The sequence below is a fragment of the Bacillus rossius genome, chromosome 18, assembly GCF_032445375.1.
Source record: "Bacillus rossius redtenbacheri isolate Brsri chromosome 18, Brsri_v3, whole genome shotgun sequence".
NCBI classification, from domain to species: Eukaryota; Metazoa; Arthropoda; class Insecta; order Phasmatodea; family Bacillidae; genus Bacillus; species Bacillus rossius.
The window spans coordinates 18507108-18529555 of record NC_086345.1 but is presented as its reverse complement, the minus strand read 5'-3'; the positions used below and the strand labels follow the sequence as shown (position 1 = coordinate 18529555).

Genomic DNA, 22448 nt, shown 5'->3' with positions numbered 1-22448 from the left:
TTAGGCAACCTCAAACCTTGCAATAGGTAGGCCAATTGTTGCTGGCGTCAAAAATGCTGAAGGTGAAGATACATTCTAGTTTTCTGGTTCAGTTTCACTTGTTTATATGTATGTATGTGTGTGTGTGTGTGTGTATACACACACACACATACACACAAACTGTCGGTATACAACATTTTGTAGCATTAATTTCATGATTGGGACGGAAATGTGTAGCCATGGTGCTGCCATCTGTGGCGGATGGCACGAACCGAAGTTCACATAGCCAAAGGGAAACTTATAGCATTACATTTTTAATGAATTTTCACAAAGTGGGCAGTATTTTAAAACTCATATTTGTTTGCCCTTACAAATTTGTACTTCACCTCAAAGATATTTTTGAAGTGTATATTTACATTCTTCTGTATTTTTCTGAAAATAGGTTGTATTTTGTTTCCAGATTGCAGTTTGCAACCTCGCCTCGATTGCAGTGAACATGTTTGTCAGAAAGGATAAAACTTACGACTTCCAGAAGCTTAAAGAAGTGTCGAAAATTGTGACCAAGAACCTGAACAAAATCATTGAAGTCAACTTTTACCCTGTACCTGAGGTATTTTGCTTCATTCAATTACTGGAAAAATTTTAATACATATTTGTAATATTGCATTTTATAGCCAAGGTATGCTGTTAATCATGGGTTTTTAATCACTTTCAGCAAGATCAGACATAGTTGACCAACGATGTTTTAATAGTGTAGTTGCTCAACTTAACTTGACCATTTATAAATGGCTGCAAAGGTTTTCTACACAATGGTAAAATTTTCTGAAGACAAATTCACTTTTTTGATAACAATAGTATATTTATTTTGACTTTTCAACAGCAAGTAAAACTGTACAGAAAGAATGTTTGGAGAAGTTTGTACCAAAAAGTATAGACAGGATTATTTACAAAAAAAAAATGAAATTTATTTTGTTCCAGAATTTTTTTTTTTTTTTTTTCTTTTTTTTTTTTTTTCAAATTATTTTATTGTAAGAGTGCATCATGTTCGGACTTTGTGACTTGTGTCCTTGTTGTGTGAAGTGTTACTTGTGCCCCTTTTGCGTGTCGTATAAACAGTTCAGCAAGATGGCGGGCCGCATACAGTCGGGTCGTTTGTTTTGTATTTGGCTATCGTTTCGTTGTCATATTTGTATTCACTAAATCAGACTTTTAATATATTTATGGTCCTCCGGAAGAAATTCGTTGAAATAAAGAACACATAATTTTCAGTTAAAATGTGATTATTTATAATACACTATATTCATGAATGAATACAATACATAAAAATCAAAACATTAATGCCATAATCTCCTGTTTTAGAAACAAAATTGACCGAAAAATAAAGCCACATCATCTTGTCCCTAATAATGTCTTTTATATACAAAAATAAAACACACTCGTCATTTTGAATAAATAATAATAATAAAAAATAATTTTCTTTACCAAGTGCTATGTTACATTCGTAGGACAATCAATGGTCTTCATTTTCCAGTGTTTCGAAACTGTTACTATGTTCATGCTGGATATTAATACTATGGGTTAGATGTTAGCTGTAAAAAAAATTTTTGATTTAGGTCAGGGAAAATTATTTTCTTTTTGAAGTTACTTTTCCTGTGTTACAAATCCACGGTGTGCCTTCCATCCCGAGATGGCGTCGTCTCCGAGTGTTCTGAAGCGTGCGTGGCTCCCTCCCTGCAGGCGAGGACGTCCAACATGCGGCACCGGCCGATCGGCATCGGCATCCAGGGGCTGGCGGACGCCTTCATCCTGATGCGGCTGCCGTTCGAGAGCGACGAGGCCCAGCTGCTGAACCTGCAGATCTTCGAGACCATCTACTACGGGGCGCTGGAGGCGAGCTGCGAGCTGTCGGAGCGGCTGGGGCCGTACGAGACGTACCAGGGCTGCCCCGTCAGCCAGGGGGTGAGTCCGGCGGTGCTTCAGTCGTGACGACTCTGCTCCTCGCACACACATAACGTGTACACTTGAACAGAATGTGGTTTGCTAATGATGATTACACTACTCGAGAAGACTGTTATTGGCAATTCTTAAATAAAAGAATCTGGATTTAACTACAGTAAAAGTCCGTTATAACGTAAATTTATAACGGCGCCAAAAGTTTATGTTATAGCAAATTTTTGTTATAGCCGAAATTTAAAAAAAAAAAAAATATTTTTGTAGCATTTTTAAAATATATTATTTTCTCGCTTGTTTTTACTAATTCACAACAAAAGTAAAGGAAATATACATAAAACTTACTAAAATAACATTTTTAAGCTATATCAGCACTTGCCGACGGCGAAATATGAGACCGTCACGCATCGTGGCTAAGCGCACAGCTGTTTGTTTACATGTAGACGGGCGGGCGGGGTCACGCAAGGTCATGCCGGCCGCTTCCTGTCGCTTTGACCGCAGCTGGTTTGCTGGAGACATGTGTGCTAGGCTGATGATATCGGGGGCATATTTTCGGAGTTTTGAATACAAAAAAAAATTCAAAAAATTTCTAATTACGTTGGACAACCATACAAATTATATAAAATAATTTTTCCGACAATTGGTCAGTAACACACAAATAATCACTCGTACAGACCCTTGGAAAATAACACAAAATTAAAAATCACTTTTTAAAAAACGAATCAATTTTCGTTTGCCTTGATTTCACTAGACTTTCGGACAAAATAAATGACTGGACCTCTTGGAAGTTCATCAAATCTTTCGTCCTAGCATTTGTATGCTGATAAAAATGACATTGTGTCGAGTGCCTCCATTGACGTTTTCGACGGAACAGATACGTCACTTGGTTCGTCGTCATTATTGTCATCATCTTCAGACGCCGCTTCGTTTTGATTAGAAGAGACGAGCTCGACAAGTTCCGTGTTCGTCTACTCCCCGCACGCTTACGATGCAAGTGTGAGACGAGTTATGCTCATTTACGGGCTACAATCGGGGAAGCCTACAACTCACACATAGTTTCGGTTCCCTGCAAGAAGTTCCGAAGATTTCCGAAGTTTTCCATTTTGGTATTAACGCCACTTCAGCTGCTAAATCAGAAGTTTCCAATAAAAACAAGCATGTTGTGACTGACCTAATCTAACCCTTCGATTTTTTTAATTTCGATATTGAGAGAAATCCTAAGTTGCACGAACGTGGTAGGGAACCGAAACTATGTGAGTTGTAGCCTTCCCCTACAATCGGCGTGATTCTAAATAAGTAATGCTCGCAGCGGGGCCCTGTCTTGCTTTCGTCGCCGCGAGGCAAGCTATGCTCGCTGTGGGGCCCCACCTTGTGCGGTGTTGCCAAGACGGCCACACCATGCGCGTTGTTTCGTTTGCCGGACGCGTGGAATTGTGCGAAAGTGACTTTATCCACACGAAATGAAAGTGAAAGAAAATTTATCAAGTTTCGCGAAAGTGAAACGAAAATGAATTTTTCTATGAGATAAATATATTCTTAACGAAAGTTAAGCGAAATTTTTTAATTAACAAAGAAAAAAAGTGCCCCAAAATTTGCTCTTCAGTAATAAATTCTATTACATAAATCATTTTGGTACCTTTTGATGTATATATAAATATTACTATTTAATAAAATCAACATCTGCCCTAGACCACACAACACAGCCCCATGTCACTCGTAAATTTCAAGAATCAATCCAGATCTTTCAGCGCACAGACTATTTCCTTTACAGTCGTAATGTCGCAGTCTATGATAATATATTTATCACGTGCATGGTACTGATGAAAAAATACGTGAATACTGCGGAACGGCCGCCATCTTGCACCACTGTCACACATGGCTAGCTCAGGAAGCTGTAAACTAGGCAAGGGACATGGTCAAAACATAACAAATGGTTGCTGCCAAGTGGTCATTACATGCAGTGACTTGTTGACCTTTTTGTCTAATTGGCTGTATATTATGAGGATTATATATGCCAGTCAGAGTATGTAAAATTTAAATAAAGCAGACGACAATGTTTTTGTTTGGCTGTGCGCGAATAAAAGTAGGTACGTTCTTTGTTTATGTGTATACGGTAAATACTAAATAGTGTACTAACAGTTCTGGAATGTATGTTTTATGAATATAGTACCTACACTACTGTTTGAAAGCAAATGAATCAGGTAATTTTTCAAATATTGCATGATTTTGTTTTGATACCTAGACCTACTGTAATCACGGTTGAATTTTGTTTACTTTATCTGCCATGTTTGTTCAAATTATGATTTTACTGTATTTTCATTAACGTGAGTTTTTTTCATCACCACGTAAATTAATCTTAATGGAAATCTTTTTTCTAATTAATGTCTTTATATGATTTGCATATGTTATTACATTATTAGTAATAACAAGCAAATCATATAAAGACATTACAGTAGAATCTCAGTGCTAAGTACTTACAGGTACCTCAAGTTTTTGTACTTAGCACTGAAACATGCATACATATCTTTACAAAGAGAAAAAAATATATAAAAAAAATAGCTACAGGAGAGCCGCAATGCCATATGTATTCGCAACTGCGACTTGCTTTTTTCCCCGTGTCTAGTTCTCTGAGTATATCCACTTTTTCCTTAAGCGTGAATTGCTTTCGTTTCTTTTTATCTCCAGGATCATTCATATCGTAGCACAAATACAATGCGGTGTCTAAATAACGTAACCTGAAAATAAACTCAACAATAACAATAAACAATCCCGGCACAGACATCAAACAGTATTTTTAGCGTAGCGTAACACTTGTGTCTAAATAATTAATACTTCTCTCAAACCTCCGTCTTTCGATGTATCGAATGGTGTTGTGTTGCTCACGTCGCATACTACGTACGGTATAATCTATGGTTGTGCGCGCAACTGTTTGTTAACTTTGTTTTGAGAATTTAGAGGTTAGAAAATACGTTGCGGTGGTATTTGTGTATCTTTGTTCCACTACATTAATCATTTAGCTGGAAATTTATTTACCAGTTTAAGTAAATTTTGGTGTAGTAATGCCACGCTACTAGTAGAATTTATACGTTATAGTGAAAATGATACTTTAAACTGAAACCGTTTTGCATGGCGAAGATACGATTTTTGGCGGGGACTTAAAAAAAATTCGTTAAGTGAAATATACTTTATAATAAGAAACGTTATTGTACCGGTATTATACTGTACATTTTTATTAAATTACGATTTCTTTTTCAACTAGAACAAACGAACTTCGGTAAGCTATTGAACTTTCGTTTGGCTCGAAATATTTCGCTAAAAACGAACTTCGACAGATGAAATTCTTACCGAAATCGAAAATGAAAGTAGCAAAATTTCGATTTCGGTATCGGTATACCGAACATTCGCACAACCCTACTGTTTTTCATTTATTAAGGAAATTGTAGATGTTTTCTCATTGTTTTAGAGCAAAATTGCAGGTGTGTGATCTTTCGCTATAGCGAAAATGAGCCCACACTGCATTCGTTATTTCCGAAATTTTTATCCTACGCAGCATATGCAAAATTGACGGTGCCGATGGCAATTATCGTTATAGCGGACTTTACGTTATAGACCGTATTCGCTACAACGGACTTTCACTGTACGTGTAATCTTCATCAACTTCCCGAATGAAAATACATTTGCTGGGCCGCCGAAACTGCACGACCTCTCGGCCGACAGACGAAACGAAGCGCGGTGAAAAGTGGGGGACTTCCCTGGAAAAAACAAACCTACCTTCCGATTGGCTACACACAATTTTTCTTACAACTCAACTATTCTGTGATTTCCCAGGTATGAAAGCTTTCCCAATGTCCTGGTGAACGTCTCTGTCCATCTCGAACACTGGATCGATAAGCTATCATCTGTTATTTCAGCGCCTTGATATCGCACATCTATCTTTCTTTCACAGACTGCACTCTTCTACAATGTAAAAATGTTGACGTTCATGAACCACACACGTAAAATTTTAATTGTGGGAAAAAAAAAAGTTTGGAATGCAATCAACTGCTGAAAATCACACACAAATATTAACCTAGGCAGCAAAGTGAAAACCAGTAAAAACATAAAACAGGCTTTTGCTAAGCTAGGGAGGGCATGATTTGCAACGTTACACATTGTTATCGGCCAACATTCCCAATTTACTGGATTTCTGATATACCGTGTTTTATCGCATAATCGTCGCACATTTAATGCCAAAATAAAGTTTGAAAAGTAGGGGTGTGACTTTTATGAGAAATTTTTTTTTTTGGAGGTTAGGATTTTCATAACAAAATATCTTGCAAACTAAGTACATTTAATAAAAAAAAAATAGATTTTTTCACAACGAAACAATTAAAGTTAGTTACTGAAAAATTTATTAAAAGAAATAAAAAATCTTTGAAAATGCATTTGTTGTCATTCGCGAGTCATTTTATCATTGTAACCTACAAGAAAGAAAACAAATTTTTTTTTTAACTAAGCAATAAGTAGTTTAAAATAAAACACTGTACCGGTAAATTAAATGATTTAACTCATCAGAATGACTCGGCATCGCTTGCCTATTTCTGTACTTACCAACAGTTACTTTCGCCGGGGTTGTCGTCGGAATCGTCGCCGTCACTCTGCCAGATGTCGTCATCTTCACTTTCGTCGATGGCGTTTGAGATGCGCAAAGCGTTTTGGAATCCAACAGCGGGACCGGAAACATTACGCGACTGTAACGCAGCGGCCGGACCAAAAACATCGGGCGACTTTTATGCGCGAATTGTTTTTATTCCCGATTTGGAACGCCCTATAACAACAGTGCGACGATTATGCGCGTGCGACGATTATGCAGTAAAACACGATAATCATTTCCAGCCAATAATTTTGTCCGTTCATGTCGTGCATTTGAAGTTCTCTGCGGGCGAGTGCTGACGACCCGACGTCCTGTCGCCAGGTCCTGCAGTACGACATGTGGGGCGTCGAGCCGACGGGGCTGTGGGACTGGGCGGCCCTCAAGGCCAGGATCGCGGCTCACGGCGTGCGCAACTCGCTGCTGCTCGCGCCCATGCCGACCGCGTCCACCGCCCAGATCCTCGGCAACAACGAGTCCTTCGAGCCCTACACCACCAACATCTACACCAGGCGGGTGCTGTCCGGCGAGTTCCAGGTGCGGGAGCCGTCACGCTTGAATATACTCGTGCTTCGTGTTGTCTCAACATTGTTTGAAGAAGAAATATTAATTTTTGCTCTTCATGCTGGCTTAAGATTTTGTGAAGAAGAAATATAAAAGCAGTTTTTAGGTTGTCAAATTAAAAACAATTGCCTTTGACTTTTACCTACCATTTGCCCACTTCATCATCATCATCATCAATCATCCATCAATCCAATCAATCCATCAATCATCCATCAATCCAATCAATCCATCAATCATCCATCAATCCAATCAATCCATCAATCATTCAATCGATCATCCAATCACTCATCCAATCAATCATCCATCAATCAATCATTCACTGCTTCTAGGGAAGTAAAAAATACATCTATCTTTCTCTGTAGTTTCATCCTCCATTCTGTTCCAGTCTTATTCTCTCTCGTGCACTCCTTTAACTATCTATTTAGAATGGGAGGTCGTAAGAACTTTCGATAATTTGTATGTAAAATAGATCCTCATAAATTTATTCTTGCCACAATTGTGTATTTTCCGGCCAGTAAGGTGACTAGCACTAATATACTAAAAACGTGATAAATTATTTTAAGGTTAGATCACAACCGCAATCGCCTCCATTAATCATAACACTAAACCAACAAAAGTTAAATTTTTGTACTTGCGGGGATAACATTGTAAATTTCATTTCAATACAACAGCTTTATTTCATAAATACAACATTAACAACTTTTTTTCTCCACTCGTTAAAATATCTTTAACTTCCAACGTCGGCAAGCAATAATGATGCCATGTTGATTTTAACGCAGGCTGGCCAACCGTGTTATTGATAAAAACTTTTTTTTTTGTATGCTAAATCTAATTTCACATACCGTATTGGCCCGAATATAAGGCGACCCCGAATATAAGGCCACCTGCAGTTTCAGAAGGCCAAACAAATGTAAAAATAATTTTTGGTAGAAATTAATGTGAAAATTCATTAGACATACATTTTGTGTTGATAAATCGTTTTTGCATTTATGTATAACAATTAATTTATATTTATCACATTACTTATTTAAAATAAGTTTGAATGGCCTACCCTAAAAGTCAAAAGAAAACAATTAGAAAATATTTACATTTTTAAGTATTACACTAGAAATTTTTTCGTATGTTTACTCTAATGAAGCTGCATAATTGTCATCTTCAGAGCTGTTTATTTGTCTAGAGCTCGTTCCCCGCCGTTCCACCGATGTGTGATTGTTCATTTTTCACAGTTTACTGTATCTACGAATTTAAAATTTTTACAATGGCTATTAATCACTCTTAAAATATAGCATTTAACTTTCAGTTTGACTTAAGCTACGTATTACCACAGAACAAGGCGTATTACTATTTAGTAGTGTGTTAAACGTAAAAAAAAGCAAACAAAGAATGTATCTTGCCGGAACAAAACAAGTGGCTAGCTGACATGATGAAGCATACGGCCATGAATAACTTCGGTTACGTGACCGCGTATATTTGTCCATATTACTCTCTGACAGAGAGAGTCTGTTCTATGAATTTGAAAGAATAATCTATTATAATTATGAAAGGTTTTTACATAAATAAAGAGTGGATTATTAAAATAGCTTTTGAAGCAACGTACCAAATTCCTGTTAATATGGCGTCTTCGTGCGTGTTCGGCAATGTTCGTTTTACAACAAAGAAATATTGTGTAAAGACAGTTGGCAGCCGTGAATTTCCAAACATATCCGAAATGTTTGTAAACGTAAACAATCGTTCTGAAAATAACTGTGATATTTTAGTACAAATATTTCCGTTAAAAATCTGAAGATAAATTACCGTAAATGTTAACACGCGATTGTACACAAAGTACAAATATGAATTGTGAAATAAAAGGTTGCCATTTTGAGATGCTTCAACATTCACGTTTTTACTCAAGAACAAATATTTTAATTTTCAACTTCAAACAATTGTGAATTACTGCAATATTATGTGGATTTATCGTTTTTCCCCGTGTGAGGTAACAAAGTTTTAGTTAATATAAAAAATTGTGAACGTTTTGTTAAACAATGTTTCTACTGTAGCTTTCAGCTTGGAACTAATGTTTGCGGTTCTGACGTCTTGGGTGCGAAAATAAGGCGACTTCCAATTTTTGCATCTTTCGTTTATGTAAAAATGGTCGCCTTATATTCGGACCAATACGGTACTTTTATCCATCCATCATCCGTCTACCCTGCATCACCGTGATTATCTTTATAGTACTAATGATGCACAAGTGTGTGAGTGGGTTGCTGGTGTTCCCTGCAGGTGGTGAATCACCACCTGCTGCGAGATCTGACGGAGCGCGGGCTGTGGAGCGACGAGATGAAGAACCAGATAATAGCGCAGGGAGGATCCGTGCAGGTAGGAGTGTGTTCCATTCGATGACATGCACACAGGGACACGGTCGTGTGGTGAATTACGACATTGCTAACATTGGCACTTGCTTCACACACGCAAATGCATGCTCAATTAATTAAATTTAATCCAAACAGTAGCTCTGACTTAATTGTTCTAAGTGCTTTGTAAACCACTGTCAGAATTACACTATTTTGGTGAATTTTGTACCAAGATAAAGTTTTGTGTCATGTTTGCTGTATAATACATTATGATTATGAACAAAAATTTAGCTACAGCAGTAAATGGGAGCTTGCTGTGCTCTGCTACACGTGGTTAGCAGATGATGAGCTTAACTTTTTCTATTCAATCACATTTGTGTGTGTTATTTTTTTATGCATGTTTGATAGTGTAAAAAACATATAATTCCGCTCCCTTAATTTGATTGGGGCTTCTGACATGCAGTTGGCAAGTCTAAAAAATATAAAAAAAGTTAAATTTGGTTTTCTAAATATTTTAATTTTTGTTTTTCATTTATATATTGTTTTCCTGAACTTTACACACAGAGATGATGTCATCTTTATTTACTTATACTAGAGTAATAACTAGTTTGTATTGATCGAAACTTCAAGACCAAAGTTTTTGTCCACCCTAGCATTAACTAAGAGCATGTACTTATATTGTATATGGGCTTGCTATTTGTTTGTGTCTAGCCTTTTGACATGTGAATTATGAACGATATGCAAAAAAAAAAATTAATTAAAAAATGTCAAAGACTATACACAAAAAATTACTTTAAAACTTATACAACATGATTATATGATCTTAGTTCGTGCTAGGATTGACATAAAAAAAATTGCCTGATGTTTATAAAAATTATTCAGTAAATATTCAATTTATAAAACACTTAATAAACAACTGATTATTAGAGACTGGAAAAATTCGCGGATTCATTTCGTGATAGGCTGAACTTCAAACATGTGTAAAATTCTGCTGGTTCTGCTATTGGCTCGCAGTTTAACTGGAGCTCTCTGGGCCAATGAGAGACCATCGACCAAAGAAGCGTCGAAGCACGAGCTACCCAGTGGAGACGCCTCACAATTTACTACCCAATAACACGCGTGTTTACTTGAGAAATGCAGAGGATAATGGAGGCTATCCTAGAGGTCATTGAACCCGCGAATTTTGCCGGTCCCTACTGATTATGAATCATTGTATTACAAATTTATTTAAAAACGAGGAGCAAAAACGCGGAATTGCGGAAGGAGAGCAGTGTAGGATGTGCGCCACTCCCGGGCCAGGGCGTGGACATGATCCCGGACGAGCTGAAGGCGCTGTACAAGACGGTGTGGGAGATCTCCCAGAAGACCATCATCAAGATGGCCGCCGACCGGGGGGCCTTCATCGACCAGAGCCAGTCCCTCAACATCCACATCGCCCAGCCCAACTACGGAAAGCTCACCTCCATGCACTTCTTCGCCTGGAAGTCGGTGAGTGTAACCGGGGGTTGGTCAGTCAGATCCTTGGTATTCGAAAGGATTCGTTATTCGAGGGAAAATATTACAGGAAATAAACTAAATTAAAAGAATTCCAAAACTGATAACCTCAGAAGTTCACTGGGTAAATTTCCCCCCCCCCCCCCCCCCCTCATACATATCTGGTTACCATTCCCCAGTATATATTGTAATTTAACTTGCAGTTGTGTACGTAAAATTTCAATATCCATTTGATTCGGGAAGCTTAGTTTGCGAAACAAACATTTATAAAGGGTTGAATTTTTTTCAACACCATGGTTAACATTTTTATATATTGTGCATTACCTATTTCATTTTTTTAAGTATGTAAATTGATATTGGTGAACTATTTATTTGACTCTAAAAAAAATGTGTAATGAACGTTTGAAAGGCTCTGTATATTTGAAATTATTAGTGTTTTTATAGTATAAGGTAGTGAAAAGTTGGGAAAACTGAAATACGTATCTCCTGAAATGAGGATTCGTTGGAAAATAGTTAAATAATTTTTTTTTTTTTGTTGCCTTTGAACTAAACAATTGATTCCCAGAGTTTAGTCATTAGTGACAGACATTCTGTATGTCATTTGTAGCACTTGCTCTTTTTCGCGAACCTCTCGATTTTAGTGTGAATGGCTTTTGAGATGTTGCGACCCCCGACTGCGCAGGGCCTGAAGACGGGCATGTACTACCTGCGGACGAAGCCCGCCGCCTCGGCCATCCAGTTCACGGTCGACAAGAGCAAGCTGGCGACGAGCGCGGGCGTGGGCGCGAAGCCCGAGCGCGCGGCCGCCAACGGCGCCGCCTCTCCCGGGGACCCCGAGGGGGACATCTTCAACATGAAGGCGCTGGCGTGCTCGCTGCAGAACAAGGACGACTGCCTGATGTGCGGGTCGTAGCTCGCGTTGCCTCCCCCTCGCGAATACTCCGGAGACTATCACCGCTCGGTTCAGGCCTTAGGCTTTAGGCCAGGCTTACAAACTACGCAAGAAACACGAGTCGCAAGAAGTCGGACAAGTTTTCCAAATACCCATTCAATCGCAGTACCCAAGAATTCAGTGAGCATCGGCCAACTTTCAACTTCTTGCATTTTTGGCTTGCACTTACGCATTCCATGATTCAAGTGGTGTGTGCCAAAAACTTCTAAAGATTAGTGTAAATTTTTTTTTTTTTAATATATGCAACATGTTTTAAAAAATCTCAAGGTACACGTAGAAATTTGAAATTTTTATCATAAAGGTAAAATAATTGTATGTGTTGATAGGTCCAGTGATATTTTTTTTTTTTAACTTTATTATACTGGAAAATTCTCATAACTAGGATTTTTTAACAGGTTTTTATAGACAATTTTTAATATTTTTTTATTGCGAGAAACAGGAATTGTTGAAAGAATCTCTGAGAAGAAATTTTTTCTGCTGTTTTTATTATTTCAAGTTTTTTAATCGTTTCTGTATTCTTATGACTTTAGTGCTTCATTAATGTTCGTGAGATTCTCGTGTTTCATGTTGGTTGGTTGGTTGGCTGGTTGTTGCGTTGCATTCCTCTTGTAGCTTACGGCCTGGCCTTAGTGAGACCCACTGTCCGAACGGCTAGGCTCATGACTCGTGAACAGCCTCAAGGCCCAATGAGTTAAGAGCAAGCTTACTCTGTCCCGACAACTCGTGCCTTCTCGAGATAGGGCTGCCATTCTTCTTAGTTTCAAAAATAAATTTTACTGTTACATATATAGTTTGAAACGGCACTGGTTAAAGAATAGGGAATGTTCTGTCACAAGGGAGAATCTGCAAGCATAGTCTTACAATTGACACCAGAAAATAGAAAATTGTTAAAGTGGTACTGTAGCTCAAGGTTAACTTTAGTCGTCATGAGGCATTTAAGAAATGATGTGAAAATGTTGTCCGTGTGTTTCAGAGTAATAAACTAAATACTTCACGCCATCAGGAAGTATTAAAATCTGTATCAGAATACATAAGGATGCGTTCATAGCACACACATCCCTACATCCCTTATCGATTGCAGCCACAATTGAGAGGACTGATTTCTAATGGATGGATTTTATCCAACTACTTTTTACTACTAGTTGGTCGTACTAATGTGCACATAGCCATTTCGAGTTGTGATATCTACGAATATTCAACAAAAAGTAAATTACAACACCATTTTAAAAAAATTCCATGCTCGTGCCAGTTATAAATGTCAACCAAAAAAATAATAATAATAATTTTGTTATAAATCTCAAATTATTAAAATTACTAATAGTGAGAATTAAATACCCCTGTAAGTTTGTATTTTCGTTATCATTTAGGCTTATAATGTTTTTAATGAATCTTATGTAAAAAAATTCATAGTAATATTATATGCAAACAAAATAAAACATGGTTCCGAAGCTAGTGGATGTAGGGACGCACAAGTGGATATGAATGTTGCTTCCCTAGAAATCACGATTTAAGTTGAATGCATCCTTCGTGAGAATTCTGAAGTAACACACCTTTGAGTGCATCTCTTAGCTAAGGGGTCCATTAAGCTAGTATTCAGATGCAGAGATAAAGTCTGCTTCGTTTTCGAGGGTGCAGTCCTACCTTGATGTGGCCGCGACTCATATGCCTAACCGGTTCGGATCGACTGTCGTTACTAGCGAAGTTGTACATTTTGGGCTCCACTCATTTTGGAACAGTGACTTTCCTGTCTTTGCCTTTCAGTTGGCAGTGTTACCTTGGAAGTGTGATGGCACACACTTCAGTGTGAGTTAATTTCCCTTTGCATGGGGAATACTCGTACAGGAAGAAAAAAAATAGAGCATAAGCATTCTGAGACGTTGTAGTCTAAGTTAGTTTAAGGTGGTTGAATTATTTTGAGTGAACCTTAGAACAGTATGTATTGTAGTGCTCGCTTTAGTTAAAATGTAACCTAAACTGAGATTACTCATTGCAGTAAAGATATCATTTTTTGGACTCTCATTAGGCCTACGCAAAATTCCAGATTTCAAAATAATACTTTTAAAAAAAATTGAATGTGTATTTGTTTAAATTTCTAACATATTTTGAAGTAATGAAATTTCTGTTGTATTTTTAATGTTGTGATGCTGTTGCACATGACCTCATGTTAAGTACTGGCATAGAGGTTGTGCATTATCAACATGTATACTGAACAGCAGAGAAGCTAAAGTTCAGACAGTGGAACAGTCTGTATTCTCAGATATTTTTTCCATTGGTTGAAAACAAGCATACTTTTTTAATTGTTCTGTGTTAATTGTTATTAGATTACAACTAGTATTTTAAAATGTCAATTTTTGCTGCACGAAATCATTAACAGTTATTAAAAATAATTTATAATGAAAAATTTTATTTTTTATCTTCAAATTCAATTTGAACTGAATTCACATATATGTTGTGCAGTAACAACTCATTACAAAAAAAAAACACTATTTTGGTACTTATTAATGAAAGTGCTTTATACTGAATTATTATTTCTTTTAAAACATTTTGTATGGATCTGATAATATTTAAGTACTCTAAATTGATAAACCATTTACTTTATTATGAGGTTACTGTGTGTATTTCTTAAGTTGTTTTTAAAAGTTTTATTATTTTGATTTAATTAATGATTTTTTGCCTTCTATTTCTGACCAGACTCTACAAACATATTTATACGTACTTTCATTGTGTATCGTTAATTTTTGTACACTTTTGTGGCATTGTTTCAAAGACAATTGTCACAGCTGCCTTCAGAAATCTCACGCCTATTATTTTGTCTTGTTTTTTATTTTTTTTGTTGGTTGTGTATGTCTCCTGCCACATTTTTTAAGTTCCAACCTCATCATTCATTTATGAGGTTTTATTTTTCTTACATTTGCACTAGTAATTGCTTGTTAAATATCTCTTGTGGACCAACCACTGCTCAATAACTAACAATTCACCTGTACTTCCTATAAATCTTCATGTTCTCAGTAATATAAGTTGGATTATATATGTGATGTTTAAAACTTATTTATTATTATTATTATTATTATTGTCAGTTGCACTGTGTTATACTCTTATTTAAAACATAAATGTATGCATGTAATTTCCTTGTTTATATACATGTTTTAGATTCCAAAATAAAAAATTATCTATATTATGTTTGTAATTTTTTTTAAAAAAAAAAACTCTTCTTTACCTGCTTTGTTCGATTTTTAGGTTTTTGCTAATTCCAGATTGCTGTGACTAAATGTTTCTAAAACGGAACTGTAGAAATTAAGCTATCTGCATTACCGGCCATGGAAACACAAAATTAACTTCTAGCTAGTGTACGGTTGCAATTATTAGGGGGGGGAAATTGTTCCTGATTACATAGGTATATTGTATATAGGTTGTCCACAGGTGACGAAAGGTATGAAACTCGGTTTCAAAAACAGTAACATTGTGTCGGGGTTCGGGTTTCGAGAGGGTTGCTACGGTGTTTGGAAGGGCACGTGGACCCGGCTATCATCCGTCTCGGGGCATGACGTCTGTGTGAGGCAAGACTAGACCCTCGGTTAACTCCCGTAATACGCTCAGACCTGACCCGCTCTCAGCGTCGGGCACGCTTATTGTGTAATACGTAATATTGGGCTCTCCAGGCATCACACACGCCTGCTCACAGGGTACAGTTCGTCACGTGGTCGGTGCAAAAAAATACAAGGAGACGATTAGAATTAATACGTTTAATACATGCTCGCTAACAAAAAAAATTTGTCACTTTTGTGTGAATGGTAGATTTATTTTGTATTATATTTAATTTTTTTTAAGGTACATAACAAAGGCTCTATCTATGATTAAAAATTTCATAAAAAAAAAATAATAATGAAATTTTCTGGAATCTATGTCACGTGCAATATCGACATATCGTCAAAAAAATTTATCTAAAATGTTGCCTTGAAATTCATAGGAGAACTAACAGAGTACATTTTTATTTGTCGCGTACCCGTCGCCCTAGGATCAGGGCCGGTGCAAGGTAAATTGGCACCCTAGGCGAAAAACCTTAATCCCCCCCCCCCCTCCCCCACGGGCCGGACACCCCAAAAAAAAATATTCCTTGCCTCAAAATACATCACGTAAGGCTAAGATTTTGTCAACAATCAAATGTAAGCAGGCTGTTAAAAAATTCCATTTTCATCTAGTTTCAGTAATCGTTAAACATATTGTATCAGCTGTTGTGTGTCGTGCTGCGCCGCCCCCAGCTACTTGGTGCCCTGGGTGGTTGCCTAGTTCGCCTGTTTAGCAGCGCCGGCCCTGCGTAGGATGCGTGGAGCCGTGGCGGAAGTCTCTCGGCCGTAGTCTTGTATTGCCCGGCGCCAGCTCTCGCGTAGAGCAGCCCCTTGCGGGGAGGCAGGGGTGGACCGCCCGGCCCGCGTAGCTGCCGAGGGACGTCTCCCGCGCTGGTGCAGGCTAGCTGTGTTAGTCCACGTGTTTTGGCCCGCGGACACGCCCGGTACAAAACAACACTCACGCTCATGGTAGGAAAAAAAAGAAGATAAAAGAGATTATAACACACTATAGAACAGAACCAAAAGCGATAATAGCAGCGAGTTTATGGAGTGTCTCGCGAGGGAAGCCTACAACTCGCGTAGATTTGGTTCCCTGCGAGAATTCCTGAAGATTTCCGAAGTTTTGCGTTTTGGTATTAACGCCACTTCAGCCGCTAAATCAGAAGTTTCCAATGAAAACAAGTGTGACTGACCTGACCTAACCTAACCTTTCGATTTTTTTAATTTCAATTTTTGAGAGAAATCCAAAGTTGCACGAATGTGGTAGGGAACCGAAACTACGTGAGTTGTAGGCTTCCCGTCTCGCGACCGCGCCTAGCCTCGAAGCAGGTGGCTCGCGCGGGACTGGAGACCAGAACGCGGGGGCACCACTCCCACGCGCACGGAGCGGAAGTGACGGCACCCCCAAAGTCGCGGCGCGCTGCGGACAGGACTGTGATCCGGGCTTTAACCCGGTGGTACGGAGGTACGACGTCATATTATAATATGCCAAATAAAATGTAAGAAATTAAAAACAAGTTTTTAGATTTTTTCATTATTTTATAATTACATCATTTTAATTCTTTACATCATATAATTAACTGCCATTTCATAAATACTTTTAAAAAAATTAAAATATGGTTCTGGTTGCACTATGATAAACAAGTCACCTTTTTTTGGTTTGTTCCTTGGTTTGTGATCTTAGTGTTTTAATTTTTTTTATACAGAAGAATGAAGAGAGTAGAGCTGCCATGGTTATGAGCCATTTTTGGCTGCTGTTCACAGCTAATTCAGGGCAGAATTTTTTTCCCCATCAAACTAAGGTATTTATTGTAAGAAAATCTTAATGTTTCAGGTTTGTACTGTAATTAAAGTCAGCACATTAACCTAAGTAATATATAGAAAATGTGTAATTGATGTACTTATGATAACAAAGATAGATAATTTATTTCGATTGCAATTAAAATAATAACTGTCCTAACATTTACCAATACCGCTGTCAGAAATATATGAAACTTTTCTGGAACTTTATTTCAATAGTTTTGGAAAATTTAAAATAAAAAAAAATGTTATTTATAGTATGCATGTAGAAAAAATTCCTTGCTAATTATATATAGACTTGCCATACGTCCCGGTTTCGCCGGTACAGTCCCGGATATACTGGGTTGTCCTGGTGTCCCGCCCGGTTGTTGAAATTGTCCCGGTTTAGATTCAGGGCACAGTTTCTTGGAAATAATTGAGCAAAATTATTAGATCAGAGAATGATTAATCTGCTCTTGTGTGATCAGTAACATTTTGGTAAGTAACACAGTAATACAAATTTACAGAAGTCGGCAGCAGAGAAGTCCGTTGGAGGCGAAGTGCCTGGAGTGATGAACGGGGTATGATGCATGAGTCCACTAGAGGTGTAAAAGTAACGAAAAAAAGCGTACCCGTATGTATTCGTTACTATAACAATCAGTACTCGTTACTATCGTATCGTTACTCGTTACTTCTGATACCGCATAACATGCAACGAATCGAGTCGTATTGCGTACGCGTACAATACGACGTCGCGTAAATAATAATAAATAGAATATATACAATTTACAATATTTGATAATTAACAGTTTTTGTTAACCAAGAAACAATTAAATCTCATTACAGCGGCCTTATTATATTATCTCTTATAAGATGATAATAAAAAAACGTGAATATTCGCGATAATAAAAAAACAAAAACATACATATTTCTAATTTGTAAAAAATACTTTCTTACGTTGTTTCTGTTCCAATCTCAAACTTTGTCTACACACACAATACCTTTAATAAACAGTAAAAAAACTTGGATGACGAATTTCCAAATTATACTTTACTTAATAAACAAACATCGTTTTTTGTAACGTAAATTCATCGAATATGCGCGCGCATGCGTGAAACATACAAAACATGCGAGTAACGAAATGCAGCCGTGTGTAACGTTTCGTTACTCGTATATAGACTGAAACCCACCTTCCGGTCAAATTGGAAGGGAGGTCCCGTCCCCGACTCACCCTGGGTAACTATCAATATCAAAAACGAAAAAAGGTAATTCACACAAAGTTGCACCCGGGCGGTCGAGCTAAGAAAAAAACCGTAAATACTACAAAAATATATAGCAAGACTTTGGCTCATTTCAACAATCAACATTTTATTATAATTTCCATCCTCAAAACATCCAAAATACCTATATAATCTGAAAATACAAATACTATAAAAATAAATAATAATAATAATTATAAAAGTTCCAAAAAGAGTCCTACTGGGAGCCGGGTTTATTTACGTGCACGATCATTAATATCTGCAGGTCTTGCTTTCCAAGAATCAAACAGCTGATGCGCGTGACCTTCAGAAAATACGTAGCATTAGTTCAGTCAAGTGCGCCAGGCAAAAAAATCACTCAATCGCAAGGAGGCGGTTGCAGTAAAAATGTTTTTTTACTTCAGAGGGCATATCTCGCAGGTAGACGTAATTTAAAAAAAAAATAAATCTCTTCAGGGCATAACATCAAATTCTACACTCCACCTTATCATAGTCCAGCCAAGGAGCATTGATCCATTTTATACAACGGCAAAGTCTAATCTATATGCTTACACCGTTATACGCAGTTCAAATAAAAGTTCGCCTCACAAAACTATGCTTCTTTTTAATAACAAATCTTGATCCACAACCCGCTACTGCCAAAGCTAAGTGTCGCCTCTTTACCTTAGCGTAGCTTACGAATATCTTGCCGCTGAAGACGCCTCTCGGTCAGGCAAGGCACCATCTCAGCAGGCCCCGGTGAGGACTGGCCGGTGCAGAGTCGAAAAGCCGTATCTCCTGCCTCGCAACACACGTCTGGTCGCGGCGACTCTCCAAAACCAACAGCCCGCGGCGCACAGCAGTGATGTTAGATAGATGTGCTTCTGTAATGGTACTGCGCATTCAAAATTATGGTACATTTGTAAAAAATATGGTACATAAAAAAATTGTCTAAAATCAAAATTTAGAAATGATCCATCGCAGAGAAAGGAATATTGTGAGCAGCAAAATATGCTGCAATCCTTATTTCTGCTTCTTTTACCTGGTTTTGATGAGGTGTAAAAGATTTACTCTGGTTTAAGAAAAAACTCATACAGTTTACTGATTTCATGTTCGCATCCTTCTTAGATTTTGAATGTTTGCCCGAGTTTCCATGCAGTTTTAAAACAGATATGTCAACTTTCATTTCAACACTACAAATTTTACATTTTGCTTTTAAACAGTCTTCCAGGACTGGACTCACCCACAGTTTCATGTCATCCAATTTTTCCCATTCCCGACGATATTTCTAAACACTTTTTTTTATCACCTTTGAGAGCACATTTTTTCTGAATAGGAGAATGTACTCAAAGATAATCACTATCTTCTCCGCATGAACTCATTATGTTAGCACACACTACCTCTAATCTCTAAAAACAACACTAAAAAGGCAGCTAGCAATATTAACTTTTGATGTACCTATAATTCCAATAATTCCGACTTTATAAAATATTATTACGGAACAGATATCACAACAACCGGCGAGGCGAGGTAACTAACTACTGAAAACAATCAACAATGTGCTGTAATTCGTTTCATGTTCAGTGTGATAAGCTTTCCTGCCTTTCCTTCCCCCTTCCCGCTAAGATTTGAGCAACGCGGGAACTGCCATCAAATGATCTGACAGTCCCGGCAGCCCAGTTGGAGTATTATATTACAGATAAGTAAGCAGGCGTGTGAACAGGCGACACTACGAAATTAGAATATACACTGGGCACATTTTATCTACAAGGAAGCCGATATGGCGAATATAATATACAACAAAAATCGCCAGAAACCTGATGGATAGTCAGATTATGGTACATTTGCGTACCATGACGACCTTGCCATGGTACATGGTACACTAGGTCCAATTATGGTGCAAGTACCATGAAAATGGTACGTCTAACAACCCTGGCGCACAGTTCCGTCCGACTCCGCCGGCACACGACCGCTCATGACGTCATCGATGCATCGCATCCGCGCTCCCAGTAGCCGGCCATGAAAACACAATCGATATGTATAAATAGAATAACAATAACACTAGAAAGACACCAAATCAGAATAAAACTATAAAAGAAAAAAGTTACAATAATTAAATAATTAACCAGAATAACACTAAATAAAATTTAAGACACATAAATCATTTAAAAAAAGGAAATAATTGATAAAATCAATAATGAGTAAAATAAATAAATTACATAAATGTGGCCTGGGGGCCACAAGACGTCGCACCCGTTACTCAGTAACGAATACATAAGGTTTGCTACAGCTCTAGAGTCCACAGTCCGCGGTTTGATGGTGTGCAAAGTTAACTTCGGACTTAGCTGCAATGAATTTTATGAAAAAAATTAAAGAGAAGAAGGACTTATTAGGTTTGTTTGACTCGAGGTCTCTCTTGCTCTTCGGGAGTTGAAAGAGTTGGGAGCAAGTTGACCTGAGGGCAAAAAGAGTCGGTAATTTTTAATACACGAAGAAAACGCGATTTGTTGTAAAACAATGATGGCGGAAAATATAGCAGACATCGTGAGAAATTTGTTTGGAAATGAAGATTCATCTGAAGATGAAGTAGCTATTGATTTACCATATATTGGACTACAAATTATGAGAGAGCTTGATGAAGGTAAAAAAATATATATAAATATTGCTTTTTGACTTTAAACCGCCTGTGGTATGCATAAGCTAACCTGTACTAGGAAACAATTGCAAATCTTTTTATTGGCTGTATCCGAATACTGGCCTAATGGATCCCTTAGCTAAAGGATCCACTAAAAGTGCATCGTAGTGGACGCGGCCATCTTTGTGTTGAATCCGAATTCTCACAAGGGATGCCGATGCATCCCTTCACGCATCCACTAATTCGAGATTTCTAGGGATGCGACACTCGCATCCACTAACGCGTCCCTACATCCATTAGCTTCGGAATCTGGTTTTATTTTGTTTGTGTATAATATTACTTCAGATTTTCAGCATAAGATTTGTTTAAAGCATTATAAGCGAAAGTGATAACTTAAACAGAGACAAATGAAGACATTAATAAATATAATAAAAATACGACTTTAAAGTTAAAGGATAATTCAAAATTCATAATTATTTTTAAAGTTTACAATTTATAAAATGTATTTTATTTGGATCGCTAACATGTATAACATACACGTTACATTATTTTTTAATTGGTAGGTATTTATTATTTACGTTTTGCTGAATATTCGTAGATATCCCTACACAAAATGGCTGCGTGAACATTAGTACGACTGACAGTCAACAGGTGGTGCTAGCAGTAAAAGTATTCGGATACTATCCATCCATTAGAAATGCGTCCTCTACATTGTGGCTGCATTTGCTAAGGGATGTAGGGATGTGTGTGCTAAGGACGCATCCCTATGTATTCGGATACAGCCATTGTTAAATAAAGGACGCCAAGTAAGTTATATTGTAATGTTTTTCCGCTTCAATGTCGTCATCTATTAAAATATTACCGTCATCACCAAATGTAGCTTGATAATATATTGACTACATCGTCAAAGTCGTGCCAAAACAACCAGCAGACGACTTGCCCTCGAGAGGAGGAGCATCGAGAGCATGACCTGAGTGACCTGAGTGCAACTTGCCCCTGCGAGTAAAACGACCATCCGCCATACTGCTTCCGGAAAAGGGCGCCCCGTGAGTTGACAGATCAAAAAGAGACCTCGAGTCAAACAAACCTATTGAGAAAGGTTCACTCAAGTGAAAAATATGAGTGGTACAACAAGTAGAAAACTGTTTTGTTTTGTAAAAATATAATGTTTGTGTACCATTATGAATAAAATAACAAAGATTATCTATTCTATATTTTAAGTGTTTTTTACATTACTGTTTTCATTACCCCCTCCTCCCCCCCTTTCCCACTGAAACCGACATACCTAAAAACCTAAAGTAAAAAAAAAACTGTCCCGGTTGGTCCGT

The 22448-nt window shown here is 37.6% G+C and overlaps 1 protein-coding gene across 1 annotated transcript in view; it reads left to right on the top strand.

The window, feature by feature from the left end:
• LOC134541159 (ribonucleoside-diphosphate reductase large subunit) overlaps positions 1-15075 on the top strand; it is a 28645-nt gene extending 13570 nt beyond the window's left edge. The window contains exons 9-14 of the mRNA XM_063384385.1: positions 440-589; positions 1717-1938; positions 6884-7096; positions 9386-9481; positions 10756-10944; positions 11633-15075. Of these exons, the coding sequence (XP_063240455.1) occupies positions 440-589; positions 1717-1938; positions 6884-7096; positions 9386-9481; positions 10756-10944; positions 11633-11863 (1101 nt within the window). The 3' untranslated portion in view covers positions 11864-15075. The remainder of the gene's footprint in view (positions 1-439; positions 590-1716; positions 1939-6883; positions 7097-9385; positions 9482-10755; positions 10945-11632) is intronic.
• The last annotated feature ends 7373 nt before the right edge of the window (positions 15076-22448 follow it).